Source organism: Lates calcarifer, linkage group LG19 (assembly GCF_001640805.2).
Source record: "Lates calcarifer isolate ASB-BC8 linkage group LG19, TLL_Latcal_v3, whole genome shotgun sequence".
Lineage (NCBI taxonomy): Eukaryota > Metazoa > Chordata > Actinopteri > Centropomidae > Lates > Lates calcarifer.
In genome coordinates, this window is record NC_066851.1 from 11,025,550 (window position 1) to 11,050,799 (window position 25,250).

The window sequence follows — 25,250 nt, forward strand, 5'->3', positions numbered from 1 at the left end:
AATAAAGCAAAGCAACTGAAAGATACAATACATTCGTGATGTAGTTTATTATACTGGCTGCTAGCAGTTGTCAAAGTGTTGTGACATCATGCTTGCTGTGTCTTCTTCACTCTCACACAGATATGTTCACCAGGATGTTAAAACTGAGACTTCTCAATGCTGTAGCACCTGCCTACTTCTTCACTGCTACAGCAGTCACCTTCATTTTGCACTTCTGCTTCTTCATCCCAACAATATTCCCAAACCCGGACACATCATCACTGAGGGGGTCTACGACTCTTCACACAGTTGTTTTCCTCTTCTTGATGTTCAACGCGTTGGGGAATTACACAATGACTATCAAATACCCCGCTGAAAGTGCCAACGAGACTGTGGTCCCCTGTGTGCTCGCCGCACTGCTCGGACAAAGTGGACGCTCACTACCTCCTGAACGGTCGTCACTTCTGCAAACTGTGCAAGAAGGTCATCCTCAAGAGGGATCACCACTGCTTTTTCACCGGGAACTGCATCGGCAACAAAAACATGCGCTACTTCATCATGTTCTGCATCTACACGTCATGCACGTGTTTGTACTCTCTGGTTCTCGGTGTGGCCTTTCTAACAGTGGAGTATTCCATCTCCTTTGAGAACCCGCTGACCTTTCTGACCCTTCTCCCCCTCTCCACTGGTTACTTCTTCATGGGTGAGTTGCTGTATACTTCCAGTTCAAGTTGATCATTTAAGACGTTTGACTTGCTGAGGTATCAACATCTTCCTTCTTCCATTTCTCCTCACAGGAACAATCTCAGGCTTGCAGCTGTTCGTGGTGCTGATGCTGTATGTGTGGCTGGGTATTGGCCTGGTCTGCGCAGGCTTCTGCTGCCAGCAGGTCCTGCTGGTGGCCCGGGGACAGACCTGGTGTCAGATGCAGAGAGGGCAGCTCGTGGAGAATCGCAGCCCCTGGACGACCAACCTAAAAGATGTTTTTGGTACTCGCTGGATCCTCGGTCTCATCCTGCCTGTTCAGACAGTGGAGACAGGCACTGATGATACAGACGCACACAAACAGGACTGAGCGATAATGATGTGTCACATCGATAGCTCCCAATAGGTCACACAAGCCGTACAAGTTGTAGAAAACGCTTTCTTGGGATCCGTGTGGTGATTGATTTTAAATACTAAATGGCTGCTTTATGACTTTTAAAGTAGTCCATGAAATAGTTAGCTGTTAGCATACATTCCTTTAAGGACAGGAGCCATATAAGCAATGTGAAACTTCTGAATAAGTGCATAGTGTAAGTGTATCCTTTAAGTAGCTTTTTACAAGGCAATATTAAGACAAATAAATTGTTTTTGACACACAACAGTTTTACATGCACTGCTACATGCTTACATGAAAATATAAAGATGGCTTTGCATAAGTGCATGCATTCACAGCTTTGCAAATTTATATTATGCTAACGATCTGAACGCCGCACGGCAGTGCTCTGAGATTATCAGTCAAAGCGCGTTGCTCTTCCTATGCTACAATGTGCCATTCAGGAAAACTTCTGATACGACAATAATTCACTTTGATGTTAAGGGCTAGCAGACAGAGAAAACTAGTGTCTATAGCATAAACTGCCGGGCTTGACAACCACTGCTTTGACAATTAAACTGTTACATGTTGTTGAGCCTGATGTTTTCTACTCAAAAGAAGGTGACTCAGACAGTTTAGTGAAGATACAGCTATGTGCTCCTTTATAAGACTAGGAAGGGGGAAATGTGAAGATGATTACTATATTATTATCCAGGGTATTATTCACAATGTGCCATAAAGTCATCTCTTGCGTGCTTATAGAAGACCCCAAAGATGAGGTATTCACTGAACTGCTAATGATAGGGCCCTCTGTACAACAATAGTAAGGACTTTTTACTGTTATGCTGCGGCTACAGCTACTGACATATTCAACATTGTGTCAAAGATGTTTTGGATTTCAATAAGTATACTTTTTAGAGCTATTTTGTCTATTCCTGTTATACCAATAAAAGTATTCAAATCACAGCAAGCTGCCATTCTTTGTTTTTCAGAACTACACATTCTGAGCTGTGAGAAAAGTGCAATAAATGACTGAGAGGAAAATGGTCTTCAGACAAAGTTTTATGACAGTTTGTTAATGGTCAAAGTGACTTTTGCTAAAGAAAAAGATATAGAAAGCACATTTCACAATAACAGGAAATCTCTGAAAAGTCATTTAAAATCATTTTTGTAACCTTCCCCCAACCTGATTTGATTATTTCTTGGTTGTACAACTACTTGTGATTAGAAAATATTGCAACAGCAGTGTTTTGTTGCTAAAATAAATAACACAACAGCTAAACCGGACTTAAAACTTAAAACCAAACTAATTAATTTGTCTTTATGATTATCTTTATCTTTGCAACTCTGAATGTATTATCTCACCAGAGCTATGGTTTGTTTTAAGTTTTCAAAGAAAAATGTTAACCCTTTGGAGTCCTTCAGGTACATTCAACTTTCTTCCACATGATGCTAAGAAAGAAGCACAGAGATCTAAGCTGCTCAAGCATTGATATGAAGTACAAACATAAACGTATTGGAAAGGCACAGGCTTCCAGTTAAACATTTATATTCACATTATCTCATCCAGACAGAATGCTCATTTAGAGAAACATGTCATAACATTTGTCTAAAAATGTTGTCAGTAATCTTGTAACTAAAGTGCAAGAGTCTGTAAGAGGAAACTAACTGAAAATATTTAGCTGTCATTTCTCTGTCTTAAAGTTTCAGCTAATACTACATCATATTAAGCCTAAGACTACAGGAGGAATAAGCATGGCAGCAACATATGCAAAGTCAAGACAATTACATGGCTACAGCATTTCACTTGCTACAATTGACGTTTTCGCAAATTCAAATACATCTTAAAGGCGTGTTTTGAAAAAATTAGCTTGCTTTACTTTAGCAAACTGGTAAACTCGTCTTTAATGTGCTTGGTTTCTTTATATTATTCACACAGCTTTAGTATTGGTCAAAAACAATATTAAAAATAAATAATCCTGACACCAACCAGTAAAATTATACTTAAATAAAAATGTTATGGTTTAGCAAGCCCTCTGACCTCTGTGAGCAATCCAGCTGTTATACACACTCCCTGACAAAGGACAACTCCTCTTTCTGTTTCATTTACTATACAATGTAAAAACAAAGTAAAAAGTGAAAAAAACTCAATGATTCAAGATGCATCTCAGGAAAGAGAAAATTGAAAAGCAGGCCATATGTATCCATACCGGGTTTTCTATTTGATCTAAAAAGTAAAAATTTTGCTTTTACTTTCTCTACAGATATAACATTCAAGGCATGTACAAGGAATTACCCCCATGTGTCCTCACATGTGCTGTAAGGCATGCGTTTAAGCAATTAGGAGTTGGACATATAGAAGGCCATAGCCCTATTTGCAAGTGATACTTGCTATTCTGAACAAGCAGAGGCAAGAAAATGTATTATAGGCAAGGGTTTGAAATGAAAGCATGCTTCCTAACTCCCACTTGGTTATAGTAGATGTGATGCAGCTTCATGTTTGGAGCTTAGACCAGCAGTTCTGAATGATTTTGTCTCCATTATCCGCTAGATGATTTGTTCTGACAACCTCCTGACAAAAGCATGAAAGCTTTCCGGTTTAGTTGAGTTACTGTTTGTGTGGTTATAATGCTAGATGCTGTGTTGACTATTTCACTAAAAGAAAGCTTTTTTGTAAAGATTTGAGATATATTTTTTCACATTCAGTAAATCATCTCCTGTCCTTCTGATTGAGAACTGCTGGTCAAGTGCACAAACACATTATGCCAGGACTCTCTGAGCTTTACCCCCCCACTGCTCCTTGTCCATGTCCTGCAGGGAGAGCTGGAGTTTAGTCCAGAGCTGTGGATCTCTGCTGCTCAGAGCCTCCAGCAGCAGAGCCGTTTGCTCCTGAAGCTGCTGCAGCTGGCCCTGGGTGCGCTTATTCTCCTTGATCAGCTGCTTTGTGCGCATGGTGATCCCCAGCAAGCCAGACTTGTTGAGAATATTGTAGGTATTGCTGAAACGTTTAAGTTTGTTGCTGTCCACTGAGAGGGTGTCCTGGTATTTGTCAGCACTGGTCCTGTCACTGTCCACTTCTGTCCTGAGTCCATCTGTGCAGGAGGGCAGGGAGATGATTCCTGCTAGTGGAGCAAGCTCTCTGGTTCTGAGCTGTTCCGTGACTCTTGGCTGCCTCTGCCTGGTTGTTTTCTGCTTCATTGTTGGAGATGGGTTTGACTGTTGGAGTATGCAGAGCTGGCTGTGGGCTGGAGGCACTGGCGAGCCTGTGGCTGTGGTGGTGCCTCCTCTGCCGCTGGTCATATCCAGATGTTGAATGTGCCCTCACCCTAGAGGATCCCACCCTCTTAGTGGGCACGTCTGCAGGGTGAGGGGCGATTCTGGGGTATGACTTGAGGATGGGCATGTAGCTTTTTGATTGTCGGGTGTTTTCAGAGGAAGTCTTTGGAGAAGTACTGCTGCTGCTGCCATTTGATACCATTGGTTGGAGAAGAACCACCTGTGACTGAGGCATCACTTCCAAGGGTGAAGGAAAGCCCCACTGTTTTTCTGCTGGAGCCATTGGAGATGGCTAGAGATGAAAAATACCTTTAATATCATGTTACTAATTACTCACAAAGATCATAAACAAATTGAAAAGACACTTACAACAAAGTGCATTGTATGTACCACACATTTAAACATCAACAATCAAACTACAATGAACATGAAGACTCTACATATGCACTCTCTTAGCGTGAGGTAACTTAACCTTGAATTGACAATAAACAGGAGAACAGACAAAAGAAAAATATATGTAGGTATGTATATATAGAGATGCTGGCTGGTAATGAAAACAAGTCTCTTATAAATAAGAAAAAGCTCTACACAAGCCCTTTAAGTTACCAGAACAGTCAAACATGGTGAGAAAGTGATTTGAGAAAAAAAGACTGAAAATTTAGGGTTACTTGTTAATTCAAAAGCAAGTATGAAACACCTATTAGGTGTGTTTTCATCCACCTAAATCCGTGCAGATTTTTAACCACATAAACCACAACCACCAAAAAATTGAAATATCTTGAAAATGTTTTTAGGCTGAGGTGGAAAAGATAATGTATCAATAAAGCCTAAGCCTACATGATTCATGTAAGTCATTGTTAAATGTTCACTGAAGCTTTTGCTCCACTGTAGAGACTGAAAATATCAGTAGACAAAAATATCAGATTTGTGTGGAGCAATAAAGAAACTGTTACTTTCTTTAGTAATACATGAAACAAACATAAATGCCACATTTCCATCATGGTTTTAAATGCATCCAACTGGAGAAATAGCACCACCAGCTATTTATCTTGTTGAACCAAACGCTTAGGATTCGCCCAACAGCAGTGAATGGAAACGTGCAACACAAGATTTGGGTAAGATTTGTGTTACATCTGGATAGAAACCCACTGTGGAAGATCTAATGTTAAAAAGTCTGTAAAAACTGCCAAGAGTGATGAAATAAACAGTGCTAGGCAGAGGCAAACATAGGTATACTGCTGTATTTTACCTGATTTAGGACAAAATTGTTCATGATGATCATTGGAGACAGTCCAGCGAATGAGCCTCCCATGACAGCCATCTGCGGACCAGCTGGGTCATGGCTGACCACAGACCCAGTCCTTCCTGTATCTTCAGAGTCAGTCTGATCGACTGTACTGAGGTACTCAGAGCTGGCATCTGAGGAAGGGATGACAAGCATATGGGTCTCATCATGTTTAAAAGCAACAGATTTGGCTTTCTATTGTGTACAGTAATTGAGACAGAACATTAATACTATTAAAAAAGTGGCAGATGTAGATAAGCACCTCTAGATCATCTTGAAAAGAATACCATCAACCTAATCAGGAGGATTAAACCAAATCCAGGTCAGCCTTCATAGTAGAAATAAAGGTCATCAGAAAAACTCACCCAACAGAGGACAGCCTACATAGAAAATGTGACCTAGATCCCCAGATTTGATTAGAATTGCCCTTGTTTATGTCTCAAGTTTTTCTAATCAGGGAAATGCTAATTATATACTCTCAAACCACTTCACAACATGTGCCACACTGACAATTCCACCACGCGAGCATCTACAAATATAGAGGAATAAAACATCTATAGGGAAACAGGAAACTTAAATCATTATCTCTATGAAGCAATGTAAATGAATCAAACCTGAGAAGCCTGAGTCTCTCTCCAGGTCAGGCTTGGATGTTCCCAGGTGTGTTGCCCTGGTGAACGCTGGCGTCCTGTGTCTGTCGGGTCTAATAAAACTGCTCATACTTCTCTCTTCTGGAAAAAAAGAGTGATGAATTAAAAGTTAACCAACAAGATAAAAAAAAACAGTTTGGCAAGAGCAAAGCCTAGCACAGCTCTGATGGAGCACAGTTTGCTTTTGCCTTGAGTTTAAGGTTTGTAATGGCAAAGACTATAGGTTTGTTAGCACCCAGTGCAGACTCCTGTGTGACTGTGACCAAAACTTGTGACTATAACGTTGCAAGTCTGTTATTTAATTAGTTTTTATCTTCTCTAGCCGTTTTGGTGTCTTGATGTCAGGGAATAGTTTGCCTCAAATGGCCATAGAGGACATTTCACTGATTGAATTACCATTTAATCTATTCTTACATAAATTATATACAAGTAATTCAGTACTGATGGGTCAGGCCATCTCCGTGATCAGTCTCCCTTACCAAGTGACAGTAAAACAGACAGCAGTTTCTGATTTTTTTCCCCCCCCAAAATACCCTGTCTAATTGATACCACTGCTTTAGACTGTTTGAGTGTTAACTGAACTGAACAGTACATTTTGAGTCTGTACTTTGAGCTGGTATTGTATTAAATAACATTATATAAACAGGGGAGTTTATTTTATCCATTTCGTTTAGGAGGTTTATGCAGGCTAACAGACAGGGTGGCATAATGTTTTGAACAGGACGTAGAACAAATAAAAAAAAAAACAACAACTTAATATTAGATTACAGTAGCCTATTATTCCAACTGTGACCATTTATTGCAATGAGCTTGGCGTTTAAAGGCCTCCCACTCCCACACAAGCACCCAGACTCATTACAGAGCTAATTTAAAGGATGCTTTACACCGTTTTCACCATTGTATGTATGTAAAGTATGATAGGCTCTATGATAACGAAAAACTTTAAGGTAAACAATTAATATCATTCGCTGGGAATCTGAACTCCCGAGTGCTTATATCATCTTACACCACGTAGCGGTTGTTGCTTACACTCGCAACTTTGTCAACACTAACATTAGCTGTCAAAAGCTTGCTAGAAATTGATATACACTGGTTAAGTTTAACTTGGTACGAGAACTAAACTGTGGCAAGGAACAAAATATCAGTGCGTGAAATGCGACATTGTGCAACATTACCGTTAGCTGTAGTGTGTATCTGCAATAGTCTGTTTCCCTGTTTACAGCCCTGCCCCTGCGCTGTTAGCCCAGTTAGCTAGGTTAACGCTAGCTACCCTAGCTTTCGCTTGGCAAGCAGCTCATCGCTATGCTATTCGACAAAAAAATGTTTAATTTTGCCAGCCTTACCAATACGTCGTTTTCTTGAAAACATATATCCGTTTATATTGGCATCCAAAGTAATAGTTTTCCAGTCGTCAACACGTCTGTTGTCTAGCTAGCGTTAGCGACGCCTTAATAACGCTGCAGCCAGGAACTAAATCCCTCAACGATGTCTTACAGGCAACGGCAGTTTCCCCATGACATTTTCGCTTTGGCAAATAAAACCGGATAAGCTGGCACATAAGTGTTTCTTTTCTTTTTTAATTAATGCAGGGCTTTAAATTCTTTATCTGCAACAAAGTAAACAATTATGCAATGTGTTCCTTTGATTTTGGAAACATACTAACATTTACTAAATCACTTTATCCTCTCTTGTGCCTCTTTTGCGTGTGTGTAGAGGTAATATTACCCTCGGTAGAACTTTTAAATCCGTGGTTTTCTGTCTCTTTGTTCCAGTGGAGAAGTAAACTGAGTCAAGGTTCTTTGTGGGACCCGTAAGACAAACTGAGTCCTCAAATGCCTTGACCAAACATGACTGGACACGGGGGTTGCCATGGAAACGGATCAGCTCAGATGTATTTTCTTCCAGGATGATGAGGCAACAGCAGCATTAGTTTTATGCGATGTGTGCAGCCCCTACAGGCTTATGCGGCTCTTCAAGCTCCAGATAATAATAAAATAATATTAATAATAATAAAAATAATAATAATACATAAAACAAAAATCGATATGTTGTTGAAAAATGATTTTTAAAAAATGATAAGTGATAATCACAGCCATCCCTTTAAAGGTGGGGTTAATTACTCATTTGTACGGGTTAGTCTGTGTCTATAAAGATAAACCACACAAGAGAAGCTGACAATTAACAATTTAATTACAAAATAAATATTTAAATGAAATAAAATACTAACACAGTTGAAATGTTACTTTTTACATTTTCATAGAGATTTTCTTTGTGTAGTACATGAAAAAAAAATACAAAAGGACATTGTTTTACATAACTACTTCAATTGATCCCTTCCTTACTGCAGTGTTTCCAAAAACAGACAACGGAAGACACCTGTGGTGTAGGCTTATGTGAGTCTTGTGTCACCTGGGTCCACGCAAACTGAAATGCTTTTTATATAGACTATCTGTGGAAACCTTGCAACCAACAATTAAAAACAAACAAACAGAAAAAACAATAATTGTAATCCATACTCCTTAATATGCTTCAATAATCAAATGAGGACTGCTTGAGTGTACTGATTACTGTAATATTGATCTGCCCTTTCCTACTGGGCTTTGCCACATCTGCCCTGCAGCCTGTTATACACTTTCTGATGTGTTGTGAAAGAAAATGATTCCATGTGGCTGAAGCTACAATTACTATGCCCCCAAAACACGAGCAATAAAGAGAGATTTCAAAGAACAATTTAGATATTTGACAATTTTATATACAATCTTCTGCAGACGTCTTCATTTGATAAACTTCTCTGATAAATATTCTTCTTATTATTCAGGAGTGAACTGGCTGTAAAATACTTCCAACTCACATCTGGTCTCACAGCACAATGGAGGGAGAGTAGGATTGTTACTTTTATAACTGATTGATAAGTGTTAATAAGCTGATGAGGTGATTTATTTTTACTGACAGCACTATCCTTTGTCAAATCCTGTTAGGATATTTAATCTAAAAAATATTTTCATGTGGTTCAGTTTCCATAAACACTAGAGGGAGACATTTCATTATTGCGTGTCCAGAGCAGCTCCACACTCAGTTCAACATATGCTGCTATGACGAGGTGTCTTGGATAATGAACAATGACAAACTTTTTACAGGTTGCTGGTCCAAATATATTCAGCTGCATCAATAAATATAGATTTTTAAACATAACCACCTTTAAATACCAGAAAAATTGACAAATTACCATAACTGATACAGTAATAACTAGTGTAAAAGAAAAAGGCATCAGTCTGTTTGATTCTACATTGCACTGGCTCCCAGGGATATCCATTGAGTCAGGTGTGTAACAGCAGTGTTTCCACCCATTAAAAACACACTCCCTGTTGAACCTTGTCACTACAAACGCTCTGCCCATCAGCAGGAGGAGCACGTCAGCAAAACAACCCAGCTTTTTGAGTCTCTGGCTGCAGACACAGTATTAATAGATGAGCGGAGGAGACTCTTGATGCCGTCATTGGGCTGGAAATAAATAATGAGCCACACTGCAACAGGGAGTTGGGTCATCACAGCAGTTACCTGCGAGGGTTCTGGCACCTAAAGGACACAAGAAAGAATAATTCATTTTTAAATGCTGTTAATTGATAGTTGGAGGGTATGTGAATTCTCTCTCCTAAGACTGCGCCATCACCTTTCACACTCTTTTGTTTTTTGTCTGTCCTTTCTTTTCCTTCCTCTTCCTCTTTGCCTTCTCCTAAAATAAGAACAAAACCACCAGTAAGCTTCCACTGGGAAATTATTCTTTTAAAGAATCTCAAAAATGATGTTAGAACAGTATATTCATGTTCTTACCTTTCAATCTTCGCAACAGGTTTCCTGATTCTGAGAAACAAATGTTTCAATAAATTAGACAGAATATACAGATGCAATACTATAGACAGTCAGTGTGTAAGTATTTGCCAACCCTATCTCAGAGAAATGACATTTATGTACTCCTAATCTGTTTTACCAAATACACTGAGGTACACATAATTGCTTGTTTATGTTCAATAGTGATGCTTTTCCTTTTTTTGTAGCAGACACAAGTCATACAGAGGAGGGCAGGGTGGATATGGCTATGTGTGGTTAGATTCAGCCAACAAAAGCACTTTTTGTAATGTTAGGAAAAAGATTGCTGTTTCAGTTAAATGCTAATTAAGTAAATATGTCCATCTCATACTTAAGGTCACTACTATTTTTTAAGTATCTGACCAGGGCCACAATCTGTCGTTAGCCTCTCTAACCAAAAGGCTTTTGTTGCCCAAACCTAACCATAAAAACATTATCTATTAGTTTCTATGAGCAGATATTCTGGGAATAAAAGTGAATATGTTTTCAGTGAAGTTTTGGCAGATACCATATGCAACTTGGAAGTTCTACTTATGAGAAATGTTTCCCAAGTATGTTGATAAATAATGTGACTAAGTGGCATCACTTTGCTGTTTTGAATTAGTAGTATACAAATGTAATTTCTATGGTGGGTATTTGCATACTTATGAATGTTTCATGTCACAAATTTTGACTTGTTTTCTTACCTACATTCACATGTCTGATGCTCCACAAACGTCATCTCAACATATTCCTGACCCGGCTCTGACGGCCTGATTTTCAACAGCTGAGGGATAAAATGAGGTAAGATTATCAATAGAAACAAGTACGTATAGTAAGGGATCACACAAATTTAAAACCATTTTCACACCTGCATGGTGACGTTTGTGGTGTGGGTGGGATGACACTCCAGGTTCTCGTCCCCACAGCAACCTGCGCACCTCACGAGTGGCACGCAGGAGGGGCTGTAGATGTACTCCACCTCTGTCGGGTACTCCTGCACCACCTCCACCAGTTTCTCAATAGTTCGGCAGAAGCTGCGACCCCACACCTCTTGAAACATTAATACTGTGGATGAGAACAGGAGGTTGAGGTATGGGCCATTGTGGAATTATAAACCAGTCAGCTTGTGTTTCTTAGAAGGAATTTTCTTTTCAGAAGACAGCATAGGTTGTGAGCAGAATATGGTCAGACAAATGCATTATCTGTAAAAGAGCAAAATTATTATCTGACCACCTATCTGTCTTTATATGTTACTATCACAATGTAGAGCGTAGTCGACAACTTATTTGAAATTGTGTATATGAAGGAGTTTATGTAGCTTGATCTACAACTACTACTTGAAACTACCCTATTGATGATACTGTTGTATACAAACAGTATCAGTAACTACTTAATAATAATAATAATAATTGTTAATAATCTAACAAAGGCATGCCCTTACCATGTACACAGAAACCTAAAACCAGTTGCAATATGCCAGTGTGTATCCTGTTTTCATTTTGAAGTAAAAATGTTTGTATAAAGTACAGTATGCTTTCCTGTGGGAGTATATGTGTGAAACTGCCCCAGTTGCACAGTCTGTGTGGGAGGAACAGGGATGACTATGGCCGAACAAACAGAGAAGGAAGAGAAAACAAACACTGGAAACATGGCCATGACCAGAGCCCTGCTGGAGCTGGAGCTGTGCTACCCCGCAGGCACCTCTGGGACTGCAGTGACCCCTGGGGTCACCGAATGGAGCCTGACACCACAACAGCTGTTTATAAAAGCAGACAGGCTGGGAGGAGACGGCTGGGGGAAGCATCCACGGTAGGGAGATGGGGCCATGAACCTTAATGTTGTACAGCGCAAAGGGCCAGTTCACTGGCCAGTTACTGCTCCTTGAACAGACTGTATGTCTGCTTCAGGTCCTCCTAATCCTCTCTGACCTGCATCATTTCTGCAAGTCTTTACATTCAATTCCTCCCTTGGCAGCATTAATTTATAGTGAAAGAAAATATGAGGGGAGAAGGTAAGCAGTTGAGCAATCCCTGCTAGTCCAGTCATGCCCTGTTATTCTCTAAATTCAGATCAAATTCATTGACAAACTGCACATGTAAGATTCAAGAGTTTACTTGGTCATTTAGATTTATCAATAGTGCATGACAAACACAGCATGGATGAATAAATCTGTGTTTAAAGGTACTTGGTCAGGACTGACATCCATCACTGTCTAGTTTCTAGCACAGACACTGTATAAACAGTTTTTCAAACTAACCCTTTTAACTGTTATAAACACTTACAAAAGATTTCAGAAATAAAACAAGCTGAATTTCCTACCTTCAGTTGTACTGTTGATATTTGCCAAAGGTAGACTCTGCAAAACACAGAGAAAAGAAGTGAGTTTAAATTATTGATTAGTCATCCAGGTTTACTGTAACTACATATTATAGTGTAAAACCTATCTATCTATTTAGTTGAGCATCCATATTACATGGTGGAGACTAAAACAGAGATTATAGCAGACATATACAAATTGACATAGAAGAAAGGGATATGTTCACGTTATACCTCCTTTTTCCTAAACCCATGCCTTTCAAACATGAACATGAAATACAAGCAAAAATATTGTGTATAAAAAGACAGCATCAGCCTGCAGTTAAACACCAATATCAGACACTCAAGTGTCTTTGTCCTCTAGTGGTGACAGCTGGAACTACAGTAAAATAAAGTAGACGATCATACACTTATTTTTTACTGTGCAGTGGAAAAGTCTCTCTGACAAGCAGCAGACTGAGTCTCTCAGATATATCACGTTTATGTGCCCAACTGTTTAGGTTCAAAACCTGTTTCCTGTGGTGTAAGATTCAGCTCTCTATTTATTTTCCCATTGATGGTTTCCTCCTCCGTCTTGATTTTTTCCCATCATCCCATGATAAACAAGAGTGCATTTCTCATTCGCCTGGGAAAACACAAAACCTCTAGTTGACTCCATCTCAGGAAGGGAAATCTACATTTGATAAAACACCCTCCGGCAGAAGCGGCAGATAACCTCTTTTCACAATCTCTCTTTATCACTGGTGTTGATTTCAGTGTTTCTGTGACACACACACACCTGAAGACATTTATGCTGTAACACTGTCTGTGAACACACCGATGGTGAGATTAACTGAAAGTGTTGAGCCAAAAACTTGTTATATAATATAAAAACAGGCAGACAAGGACTTTCCCAGATGATGGAAGTTCAGACTGTTACTTTTTACACCATCTGTCTGTTGCTAAATTGCATCCACTTCCTGTTATGAACAAGAATTAGTTTGAGGGTAAGGACAGCATCTGTCAGCACAGTGCTATACTCAGCAGTTTTTTTTGTTTTGTTTTTTGTTTTTTTAAAGAGGAATGTCCTGCTTTGATGATGATGATACATTCACACTTGCACAAACATTTCAGAGGTTCCTGTAAAACTGTGACTGAGATAAATGATCAATCAGTGTTCTGTGCAGCAGAACATAGTGTATGACAGACTTCATATCAATAGATACACAAGAGTTTACTATCAACCACTTATGTTCAGTACTTCCTGTGTTAGAGGAACTGTTGAGGCATCTCCCTTTTTTTCAAAGTGGCTGGTCCTCTGGCAAAAATGTACAGCTGTTCCTCTGACAGCACAGTTCTTCACTGAACTGTGTTGGTTTTTAAAACAGCACCACGGGATAAACTCCGCTTTTGGAATATTCTTTATGCACAGCATGGGAAAGCCACAGTTCAGTTCGAGTTGTTGTTAAAAGTCACTTCCACTCTCTGGGGCATTGATTATTTTTTTTCATCCTCTGCAGCGATGCCAGGCTGATAAAATAAATCCTTTTCCAGTGTTAATTGGCATATGATCTGCTCTCTCTCGTCTCTCACGTCTATTCATGAGACTGCTCCACATCACAAGGGTTTTTTGGCTCAGTTGCCGTCGAGAATGTGGCGAGGTGGAGAGGATTTTCTGACTGTGGTCATGGGTTAAGCTTTGACACGGCGAGGAAGCATCTTTGGCACCTCCTGTGGTTGAGAACAGAGGAGTGAGCTGGCCACTTAGAAGCTGCCAGATTATAACAGGCTGCATGAAGATCCTCACGTAGTCATTTCTTCCTCCTTTGCATGTACAATATTACCTGCGTGATTAATAGTGACTCGAAGGCAGTTCAGCTCTTACAGAGAGGGAGAGCCACATTACATCAATATGTGTATAAACTTGTCTAATAAACCCCAGAAGCAGGATCACGTTTCTAAGTAGTCCTTCCAAGGTTTCACTTTGCTCTTAAGGTTTCACTTCATCGCCTGATGACCTTTCTCAGGGAGTTATTGTCCTCTGTGAGAGTCTAACATTGCCATGTGTCATTTTCATTTATTGTTTTCATAATGTGGGTGTTAAGACCTTTGAGACTAACTATGATTAAGGGCTATGCAAATAAACTTGACTTCACTTGACCTGACTATAAATTCTTTTAGTCCTAGCTAACCTAACTCTGTGTCCTCTGCATTATTTGTATAACATCTGGGGTTTGGAAAAAAAAAATGTTTTAAAAGCTACATTCCTATAGTAACTAACAACAAATGAAAAACAGCCCTTGTTACCATTACACAGAGGGAAAACTATCTCCACTGTGCTGAGTTTTGCAGGATTAACATAAAATATCTTGTTGTAGATGGTAGATTAAACATCAAGGGCTGGGTTGGGGAGTAAAAAAGAAAAGGACCCAGAAGCAGCTGTGGAGGGAAGTAAACCCTTATTTAGTCAGAGCTAATGTATTAAAGAAAATATATGAGATATACACTCACCCAGCACTTTATTAGAATGCTATACTAATACTGAGTAGTGCTTCCCTTTGCTCTCAAAATGGCCTGAGTTGTTTGTGGCAGGGATTCCACAAGATGTTGTAAATATTCCTTTGAGATTCTGCTCCAGGTTGACATGACTGCATCACATCATTTCTGCAGATTTCTTAGCTGCACATTCATGAAGGTACTCTACAGGATTCAGATCTGGTGACTGGGGAGATACTGACTTTATTGTCATGTTTGTGAAACCAGTTTGAGACGACTTTTGGTTTGTGACACGGAGCATTATCATGCTGGAAGTAGCTATTAGGTGATTGGTAAACCATGGCTATAAAAGGATGCACGTGGTCAGGAACAAGACTAAGATAGACTGTGACATTCAAACGATAACTGATTGGTATTAAGTGGCACAAAGTGTGCCAAGAAAACATTCCCCACATTATTACACCACCACTACCAGCCTGGACTGTTGACAGAATGGGCCCATGGATTCATGATGCTGACGCCAAGTTCTGGCCCTGCCATCTGTGTGCCTCAGCAGAAATCAAACTTCATCAGGTCAGGCTACATTTTTCCATTCTTCAACTGTCTAGTTTTAGTGAGTCTGTACTCACTGCAGCCTCAGATTCCTGTTCTTGGCTGACAGGAGTAGAACCTGACATGGTCTTCTGCTGTTGTAGCCCATCTACATCAAGGTTGGACATGTAGTTCATTCTGAGACGCTTTTCTACTCACCACAGTTACCGTGACCTTTTTTGTCAGCGCCAACCAGTCTCCTCTGACCTCTCCCATCCCTAAGGCGTTTCTGTCCACAGAATTGCTTGTCATTCAATGTTTTTTGTTTTTTGCACCATTCTGAGTAAACTCTATAGAGATTGTTGTTTGTGAATATTCTAGGAGATGAGCAGTTTCAGAAATGCTAGACTAGCCCAACTGGCACCAACAGTCATGCAACGGTCAGAGTCACTGAGATCATTGTTTTCCCCCCATTCTGATGTTTGATGTGAACATTAACTGAAGCTTATGAAGTGCGTGGTGAGTGTATATTTACAGTGAAAAAAGCAAGAGAGCATGCTGGAGTTAGAAAGGGATGGGTGAGTGAGATTTTACTGGAGTTAACAGGTTTGGAGCTCATGAATGTTTCACTGATCTATGTCAAAGTTGGTATATTGAAAACAGTTACTTTCATATTTACTTTTCATATATTAAAATGAAGTAAGGCCTAAAGATGGCACCTTGATATTGCTCATTCTTACTCTGAACAACAGCTTTAAAAGTCATTAAGTCATTAAAAGTATTTATGTTATGATATGACATAAGGAACAACATTTGAGAAGCTTTACTGTAACTGGCACCTGGTAATTTCATTTGATAACTTACTTAAACAAGTAATCACTCAGAAAGATTGTCATTGATTAATTGTCTAATCTCTTCAGCACAACCGTTGGCCCATAGGATTCCTGTCTAAAAGAGATTCTCATTGGATAATTAACATGTTGGATGAATGATGAGAGTCATGGTCCCTTAAGCCTTTCTGGTCACTATCCAATAGTTGGACAAGCTGTTTTCTTCTTAAGACAGCTGGTTCTCAGAGACTTTTCTCTAAGCAGCGCAGTGTATCTGTGCTGCCACTGACCAGATTGGTTTGGAGAGTGAGGGGCAGTCAGTCGGTTAGTTTAAAACATTTATAGCAATTACAGCAGCAATGACACCGTGGCATTAAGGGTCGTCATGCTTGATTGCAAAGCTGCTTTAAAAACTAGTCTCCTCTGTTTCTGAAATCTCCAGCGAAAGTTTGCGAGCTGCTGGCTGAGAGTTTGCTCCATCCTCTGGGTCAGATCAGAGGACCGGTTGTGTCCCTGGGCTCCTGCTGTCAGGCCACAGAGGCCCCGGGCCTCATTACTCTCCACTCCCACACAGCTGAACTGCGTCATCTTTAACCTCCTTGCTTAACTCCATCTGTCAGAGGAGGGGCAGTGTGCGTGGGGAGCAAAAATAAAACATGATGGGGACCCAGCATTATAGTCATAAAAGGTTTTTCAACTTTGAGGTTCAAGCAGGGGAGGGAGGGGGGTGCAATGGGCAATTCAACAGCAGGTACCGTGGCCAGTTGCCAAAAAGATCTGGATACCAGCCAGGCTGCATATTCCACAGTGTAAAGTGAAGTACTGCAAATCAAATGCAGAGAGGTTTCTTTGACAGTTTAGGCTAAACAGATAGGACACCTTCTCCTGGGTGACTGGAACTGGAAAGTGATGCAAAACTAGACTGATTCATCTAGGTTCCTCTTCTCCTTTTGATTGCAAAACAATGACAGTAGAAGTTGAGCCATGTCTCTAAGCTTCCAAGTAAATCAAAAACAAAAGTAGTAGGAACCAATAAATCATGACAAAACACTTTTATTTCAACCCCAGGGGAAAATTTGCTAACACATTAATTAATAAACAGATTAATAATCAAATTTTCTCTAATATATTCTTGGCATATCCGCATAAGTTGGAGGTGTTATTTCAAATGCACTGCTTGACAAATGATGATTAGCATGCTGGGTCACACCTTTTGTGGTTGACAGTATCAACAGGTTTAATTAAATGCCAAAACACAGCCAAGGCACAGACAGATATAGTGATATATAGAGTATCGCAGTGTGCTTGTATTTTCACAGCTACGATTTCCACACATCAAAGCATCCTCCAGTTACCAGTCTGCACACTGTTGGCAAAAAATCGTTCTACAAGAACTTTGCCATATTTGGTGTGGTTTGGTGACCTCTTGCAGCTGGAGAGGAAAAATGTGGGTAGTTGTGGATTTCTATACTACCTCTGTAGCACTGTATTTTAGTCCTCTTAACACATTAATCACCTCAGGCAAGTGATTCAACATGACTGACTGAGGTTTGCAATACGAGGCGTAGACTTTCAGTAAACTCACTAGTAAATGTGGACTGGCTAAGTTTTGGAAAATCCCCCTCTTCAGTTCTTCTTGGCTCTGGTAAATAATGATCCCAGCTATTGGGCATAATGCCATTATTTACAATGCTTAACCTTATTTGGGGAGAGTAATAGTGTTCTGGACACACCATGGATGAAATGCAAGCTTGGGCCTCTTGATTTGGTGATATCAGAGATGTATGCTGTGGGGATATTGAGCAAAAAAAGAAAAAGAAAAAGAAAAAGAAAAAGGAGAAGAAAAAGAAAAAGAAAAAGAAAATTCTGGAAAAATCAGGCCTGGCCACAATTGAGGCCAGTGAGGCACCTGCAGCTTCAGCTCAATGGAAGCATATAGGCAATGTAGAACACACAAGACCACACGGGACAGAGAGCACTAAAGCAGAGAGAATGAAAACAAACACAGAGACAGCTAGAAGAGTGAGACACAGAGCTACCTCCCTGCCTCGCTGATTTCCCTCATCCATCCTTTATCAAGGGCCAGATTCCACATCATCAACACCATGACCACGACATTAATTCTCAGGCCTCTCACAGTGCCTGCAGGTCACTGTATCTATCTACAAAAGAAAGCCAGGTTCTGTTTTGTATACACGAGGAGAGTGAAACTGCAATGACAGCAGTGCCATTACAGGTCTGACAGTATCCAGCTGGGGGTCTCTAGGGTGGTCAGGTCAGGGGCTCTTGATCACAAAGCGCTGCCACAACACCAACAAACTTCAACAGAGCATGTGGTAGATGTGCCACAACAATTCCTCAAGTAATCTGGGTGAATGGAGCCTTTGAAATTCAGAGTTATGTGTAAGTAGCATATTGTCTTGGCAGGTTGCAGCTACTTCCTGCAGTCTATGCTGGTTGCCTGGCCTCATGGTGACGACAAGACTCCAGGTAATTACTGGGCCTAGATAAGAAATAGTCAGGCACCTAACCCACTGAAGATAGAAAAGTTGTAGATTTTATATTTACAGTTTTTGTACAGATTACTGGGGAGCTTTTGACCCCATTTCAATTCTTAATGCTAACATATGCAAAAAACAACCATTATATCCTTTAATATAACAATCTTGTCTGTTTGGTTACAAACTACCATGTTCTCTTGGAGCAGTAAAAAAAAAAACAAGTAAAAAGGGTCACGTGATGGGGGAGAGGTAAAGGTCCATGTAAATGTTGATTTAGATAAACACTGTTTCCTCAGAATAAGTCCATTAATGCATGCACAAATGTCCCCCAAAGACACACACACACAAACACACACAACCACTGTATAAACCGTGCACCCCATCCGCAAACATACACACACACGACACAGGTCTTGAGATAAGGCTGACCGGTGGTAATTGTGGTCTCTATTACAGTAAACGCTGTTCTCCCTGTGTAAACCACAGTAAATTACATCCAGATGGGAGATTAAAGCTCACTAAGTAGACAGCTGCCCCAAGCGACGCTGCTCCTCCTCCTCCTCTGCAAGGAGGAAGGAGAAATCCATATTTCCTGATTGCAACTGAGACTCTCCCCTGGGCCAGGATATTACAACTAGAGAGAAATACCACAACGATGCAAATAAAAGCCCTATCAGTCAGCAGGTCACTACCACTGCATGGCCTCACACGCAGACATCTGAACTTGAAAGATGTGCAAGTGTATGAGAGAGGCAGAGGGGAGGAGGAACTAGACTTTTTAATGTTTGATTGTTTATAACTGAGCTGCATCTTGACACAAACAGTTCATTCTGAGAAACTGAAACCTACACCTGATGTTTACTGTTGATGTTAGATATTTCAGAAACCCTCTGCTCATGGAATTCCATTGTAACAACTGGATATGTGCTGTCCTGCCATCTACACTTGGCTAAATATGAACAGAAATATGAAAAACACACCACGAACACAAACACAGACGCATGTGTGCTATGCAGATGGTCAGAGTCAAGTGTTGTTTTGCTGCTGATGATGATGTAAAGGAAACACCTGTGTAACGTCATGTCCTCACAAACAGAGACACGAGTTCAGAAGGTGGGGCTCGCTGTGTTCTTTTTATTTTGCTCAGACGTCAGGAACATGCTTTACTGGTGAAGTGATGAGTCTAACTGTCTGGCAAAGTCAAATGAGTTAGGTAAGAAGTGTTTCCCATATTGGGTTTCTGTGGTTTTACCCAAGGAAAATGATTCCAACAAAAATCTCATAATCTCACACCAAAGAGGCTTATAATTCTTATCCTGCGCTGATTTTTTTTAATATAATGGAAATGTTTTTTGAGGACTGGAGCTGAGTTCTGAGTCGTGCAGCTGACCGCGTCTCCGCCACTACAGTGTTTCTTCACGGAAACACTGACTAATGTCAGTCAGGTTTGGTTGTGTTGATGCAAGAGTTCACCTGCATTTTCATTCACACAATAACTATGGCTTTCATAAAGAGGTATTGTACGTACAGCATTCCAGTGGTTTTGTTATAAAGCGGGGGAAGTTGTCAGATGGGCAGGAGGCAACAGGTATAGAAGTTATTGGCAAACCTCTTTGAATCCACTGTGTCGTGCAGATGGGATCTGAAAAGTGATATTCACGCTCCTGTGGCTTAAACACACACACACACACTGTACACACTACATGCGGTATGTGGTTAATATGCACAGGAAGCACCAATAATACCCTGAACAGGAGGATGGAGAGTGTCGAGGAATGTGAGCAAAATAACCGGTGGATGGCAGTTATGTCATATTCTCCATGAGACACCCCTGGTGATAGGGTGACAGAGAGGACACCATTGTTCAGAGGGGAAACCCAGGTGCTTCCACTCACAATAAAGACCCATACTGTATATACATGGAACCAGGAGTGAATCATAACTGGCACATTTGACTGGTGCATTTATGATTGAGGATTACATGTCTTCTATCAGATGCAATATTGATTTGGATAAATCACAACATTTAGCAATAACAAAACGGTTACTAAATGACACGTAGTGACTGTGGTACCTTATTCTCTCATCAGTAATTTGTATTGGCAGCTGTAAACTTGTCCTCAAATCTCACCAAGTGCATGCCTGTACTTGGCCAATGCACTAACCATAATGTTGTTTCTACCTGTAACTCCAGTGGCTGCTTGCTCAGTGCTGTGTATTGCAAGGTGTTGCCAGGTGTGAACAACTTGTTAGGGCTCAACAAAGTACAAAGATTAAAACAGCAGCATTGTCTCATTTTTACAATGGCAGGCCACCAATGGTTCCCAACATGGGTTGTGTATAACACTTACAACACTTATATGTTATAAGAGGTCACAGGCCCAAAAGGTCAGGTATGACTGCTGTAGACAGTCAAGTCTGTATGAAGATGCAATGATGAAAACAATATGTGGGGACAATAGAATTAACATTTGCCCCAAATTATTGTACACGTTTAAATAAGGGATAAAAAGTGATTAACTGCATGTTCCTATCACACATGCACACACACATAAGCTCTGCTGTAAATTCCTGGTAATAAAGCAGAATTACAAAGCAGTTGAAGTTAACCCCACCCTCTCTTGGCCTCTTCACATTTCATAGCAGACATGAATGACTGCATGAGTCACAAGGCTGCTGACGGCAGTTCCAGCTGTGACAGTGATGAGGAATCATCATTATCAATTAGTGGCACATATTTTACGGGTAGAGAATCCAAAAGAAAGACATTTATAAATAGCATTCCCAACCGCATGGCCAATGTTTGCTTTTTCCACTTTGGTACAGTCTGACAGTTGACTGCGGGAGCTGGCAGGACAGACACCTCAGTCTCATTTTGTCACTATGAGCAGAAAAGGGCTGCTGGTATGGGTGTCACTTGTTTACTCGAAATGTGAAATATTTAGTTCCTCAAATATATTCAAGGCTAAAGCTGAAAGTACTTGTTTGCAGTGAAGGAGTAAAACAGAAAAATCTTTCCTTTTTCAGCTGATCTGTCAACAAACAGCCATTAACAGCAACTGAAGGGTTAGAGAGTGACTAAGACCTCAGGAATAACAAGCCCAGATCCTCATAGATCCTCAGCATGACAGATTGGATGTTGAATCTCTGAATTGAACCGTTTACATTTGCTGTCAGTCTTCGTGGCAGCAGGGGGGGCATTTAACCTGCTACATGTTGAGGGCCCTGGATTTTGTCACTCCTGTTTTGACTAAGCAGGCCATGAGCTGATTATGAGGATTAGTGGAGATGTGGTGATCCCATGCCTCTCCCACTCACTCTCAACTCAGCAACAGCTGCAAAGTCTCTGGTTAGACAATCTGGTGGGACATGGAGCTTTTTCCAACCTTGAGAGCCTGACTGAGTCTGTGTGTAATACTTCTATATGTGGACCGCAACCCTGGCAAACGTTAAGACTGCTGCGGCATTACTTTAAGTTAAACAGGCAGCAGCAGTATATGAAGTGTGGCAGTGACAGTGAATGGATGCGGGAACGGCCCGGTTTTGCATTAAACATGAGAGCCATCAGAGACAGCTGCCAGCCCTCAGCCACCTTGGGAGGAAATCAGAGCCTGAATGGGTTCAAGAGCCTGAGCGTTAGTTGGCACAATTCCTGCTGTCCAATGCACATCCTCTTACAAGTGTTTCTACAGCGCGACACAGGGCCTTTGAATGAGTCCTCACTCCAGTTTCAGCTCTGTCCTGTTCTGGCACATTTTCATTAAAAGACTAAAAGGCAATGCCAGGCAACAGAGAACAGAACAGCTTTGTACTAATCCAGTGTTGCCTGACAGTGATATGACTAGCCTGAAATTAAGTTTCAATAGATTTTTACACACACACACACATACATAGGTTCATCTTCACTGTCGTGATATTTTAGCGATGAATACATTAAACATGCTGATATATACTGAGATAAAAGACAGAAAGGAGCTCTTGAAAAGAATTCAAATCTGTCAACCTTCTTGCCAGTTTTACACGCACTTTTTATTCCACCAGACTTGGCAGCTTGTTCACCAGGATCTGTTACCTCTACTACTTAAAAGTTATATAAGAACAACTATAGGTATAACCATTCAAACATCAATTAAAGATCCCTTATGTAAAGGAGTTTCACAACAATATAGAAATCTGAGCATTTCCTGGATGGAAATCTACTCTGAGACAAGAAAAGAAAGACCTCATCATACAGGAGTGAATATAATCCACGTCTGTGAAACTGGCCTTTATAGTATGATGCGGCTGTAATTATAAGCTTAGTAAGCTTGGCCAAATATAACAGTGAGTCACTTTGCATCATGTGCTCCACAGGGAGAAGTGATGCAGTTTGTCACGTTCCATCTTATGAATGAAGTGAGCCGGATGGCGCTCATTCAAATGACGGTATGAAGGTGTCAAAGCACAATGGACTATTATCACTTCATTGTTAGTAGTTATTACTGCTGACTCAGGCGTTGCACATGCACATATTGGGCTGATACCCAGCTATTGCTATTTATAATAGGCCTAAAATGCACGTGTTTATAATCTTCTATAAAACTTTTCATTATTTTCGTGTTAACGGTCGACACCATAAAAGACTCACGTAATCTAACCAGTCATTAATCTGATTGTGCACAGAAAATCTCCTCCTCCTTTTCCTACTGAGCGCAAAATTTGACTGACTGTGTTTAACTTCCTACCTGTGCAGGTGAGAGCAGCAGATAAAGCGCCACCGCAGCCTCGATGACAAAGCCGAGTTTCATTTCGCGATGTCTGCGAGTGGAGAGGGGTAGAGGGGAGGTGACGGCTCCAGATGCACACAACAAAACAATCCAACAAAAATCCCCAAATGTTCTGAAAAGAAAAAAGATGCTGACTGAGAATTTCCAAGTCATCCGCTCCCGCTTTAAGTAAACGCCGAGTATGAGAGCAGTCACGTAGCACCGCTACCGCGTGTAACCTGATGAAGTAGACTGTGCTTACTAATGAATAAGGCCCCAGAGGCGAACTGGAGGTGCGGGGGCAGTAAAAAAAAAATACAGTCAAAATAAAAGATGGTTTCACATTCCCATTGAAAATCAAGTGAGTCAAAGCACAAAGCTTCAAGCAAGAAATAGCGGCAAAGTATGTTCAGTCGCAAGTAGAGATGCGGTATGTTCAGTCCAAATTCTTCAAGTGTTGATCCGATACAAAAACATCAGATGCATAAAGTTGCACCGACAGTTTCAGTTTTCACTCCTGCTCTGAGCTCCTGTCGACAGAAACACACACTTGCCTGTAATTGCCTCAGACTACCTTTTCACAAGCTGGCCATTTAAATCTCCACCCCTTCTCTGTCCTCCTCTCTGCCCTTCACAGAACTCACCGATGAGACGATGGTTTTTTTTTTTTTTTAAGAAGCCACTTAAGGCAACAGCATGTAATGGTAATTTATGTGATGCTGTAAATGGTTATCATAGAGCTTTCGACACTGCCTCTGATGCCTTTTTTCCCCCTGATTTCTAGACTATACAACACAGGTGATTTACACCACAGAGTATACACTGACTTGAGAAACTTCTTCTGAGGACTCCCTCTGTGTGTGTGTGATCTGTTCAGGAAAGATAAACACTCAGAGATCTTTTTCAGTGGTGACATGGATGGTATACTCATTGCTGGCCCAGGCTCCAAGATTTTCCTCTGAGTCTTTAGTATTTAGGCAAGTTTGCAGCGACAGAAAGGGAGATTCCATTACTGTTGACACACAGAGTTAATCTTCAGTGTGGGGACTTCTGTGTTTGCAGAAACCCTGGGACGGAAGGATTCCTTGTGGGCTTCCACACATTCCTTCAACAGTGTTGAATAGCTCCACTGCCTTCCGTTATTGTGCAGACCACACTCAGGAGTGTGGTGTTTCTAAACATCTCAGACACTTTAAGCAGAACTAAGCCATCTCACCCCATTACCATCTAGCCATGCTAGCCGGAGCATCAGTAAATGCAGACAGTCAGGGATGATGAAAGACATTTCCTCTAATTATACTGGGCAATATCACAGTAGTCGTTTGCTAAATTGTATCTCTACATTGCAGTGATGGATGCTCTTTGAAAAAGCAAACTGTGATCCCTGAGGGGATTGGACTCCACAGTTATTTTGTTTTAGTCTTGCCCTTCTTCTCTCATTGAGCTGTCATTGTCTGGAATGGTGAAAGTTTTCTTTTACATCAATCTTCTTTTTCTGACTGTCTAATTATCTACCTTATTGCTGCAGTATTGCTCGTAAAGAAACAAAGATGGCCCAGAAGCTGTAGTGAGTTTAATACCTCCAGTTTTAGAAAGAGTTATGTAAGGCTATAATGATGTAGTGCAATTCATTTTCATGTTTTGTTGAAAAGACATTTTGAATGGAAGAGCTAAAGAACATTGCTTCTCCTCCCTGCCACAGCAGCCACACAGACTTGTTTGTTTACCCAGAGGA

At 40.6% G+C, this 25,250-nt stretch overlaps 3 protein-coding genes across 5 annotated transcripts in view; 1 reads left to right on the forward strand and 2 right to left on the reverse strand.

Moving 5' to 3' along the window:
• zdhhc22 (zinc finger DHHC-type palmitoyltransferase 22) overlaps positions 1-1,087 on the forward strand; it is a 2,307-nt gene extending 1,220 nt beyond the window's left edge. The window contains 3 exon segments of the mRNA XM_018690207.2: positions 121-377; positions 379-682; positions 777-1,087. Of these exon segments, the coding sequence (XP_018545723.1) occupies positions 123-377; positions 379-682; positions 777-1,054 (837 nt within the window). The 5' untranslated portion in view covers positions 121-122 and the 3' untranslated portion in view covers positions 1,055-1,087.
• Positions 1,088-2,101: 1,014 nt separating this feature from the next.
• On the reverse strand, positions 2,102-7,777 carry cipca (CLOCK-interacting pacemaker a). Its single transcript, XM_018690205.2, is given in 5 exon segments — positions 2,102-4,213; positions 4,215-4,625; positions 5,583-5,752; positions 6,233-6,349; positions 7,612-7,777. Coding segments are annotated over 5 exon segments (1,119 nt in total). The 5' UTR covers positions 7,637-7,777; the 3' UTR covers positions 2,102-3,817.
• A 663-nt stretch (positions 7,778-8,440) lies between these two features.
• Positions 8,441-24,385, reverse strand: pgfb (placental growth factor b). 3 transcript variants are annotated; one of them, XR_007815136.1, is made up of 7 exons: positions 23,495-24,385; positions 12,437-12,473; positions 10,986-11,182; positions 10,826-10,901; positions 10,100-10,129; positions 9,939-10,001; positions 8,441-9,844 (listed from the first exon to the last, which is right to left on the reverse strand). XR_007815136.1 is itself a non-coding variant. In XM_018690208.2 (7 exons), exons 1-7 carry the CDS (start codon positions 23,687-23,689, stop codon positions 9,823-9,825), a joined length of 624 nt encoding a protein of 207 aa, XP_018545724.1. In that variant the 5' UTR covers positions 23,690-24,379; the 3' UTR covers positions 8,441-9,822. The 3 variants fall into 3 exon arrangements, 2 of the variants coding, with proteins under 2 accessions (XP_018545724.1, XP_018545725.1); XM_018690208.2 differs by having other exon boundaries at positions 10,822-10,901; positions 23,495-24,379; XM_018690209.2 differs by lacking the exon at positions 23,495-24,385 and adding an exon at positions 13,674-18,914 and having other exon boundaries at positions 10,822-10,901.
• Between the last annotated feature and the right edge of the window lie 865 nt (positions 24,386-25,250).

Excerpts from the sequence above, each read along its gene's own strand:
- pgfb (XM_018690208.2), bottom strand. The coding sequence starts at position 23,689 with ATGACTTGGAAATTCTCAGTCAGCATCTTTTTTCTTTTCAGAACATTT. Across the intron at positions 11,183-12,436 it reads TATCAACAGTACAACTGAAG|TATTAATGTTTCAAGAGGTG; the intron begins GTAGGAAATTCA and ends TCTCATCCACAG. Across the intron at positions 10,902-10,985 it reads CCACAAACGTCACCATGCAG|CTGTTGAAAATCAGGCCGTC; the intron begins GTGTGAAAATGG and ends TTTATCCCTCAG.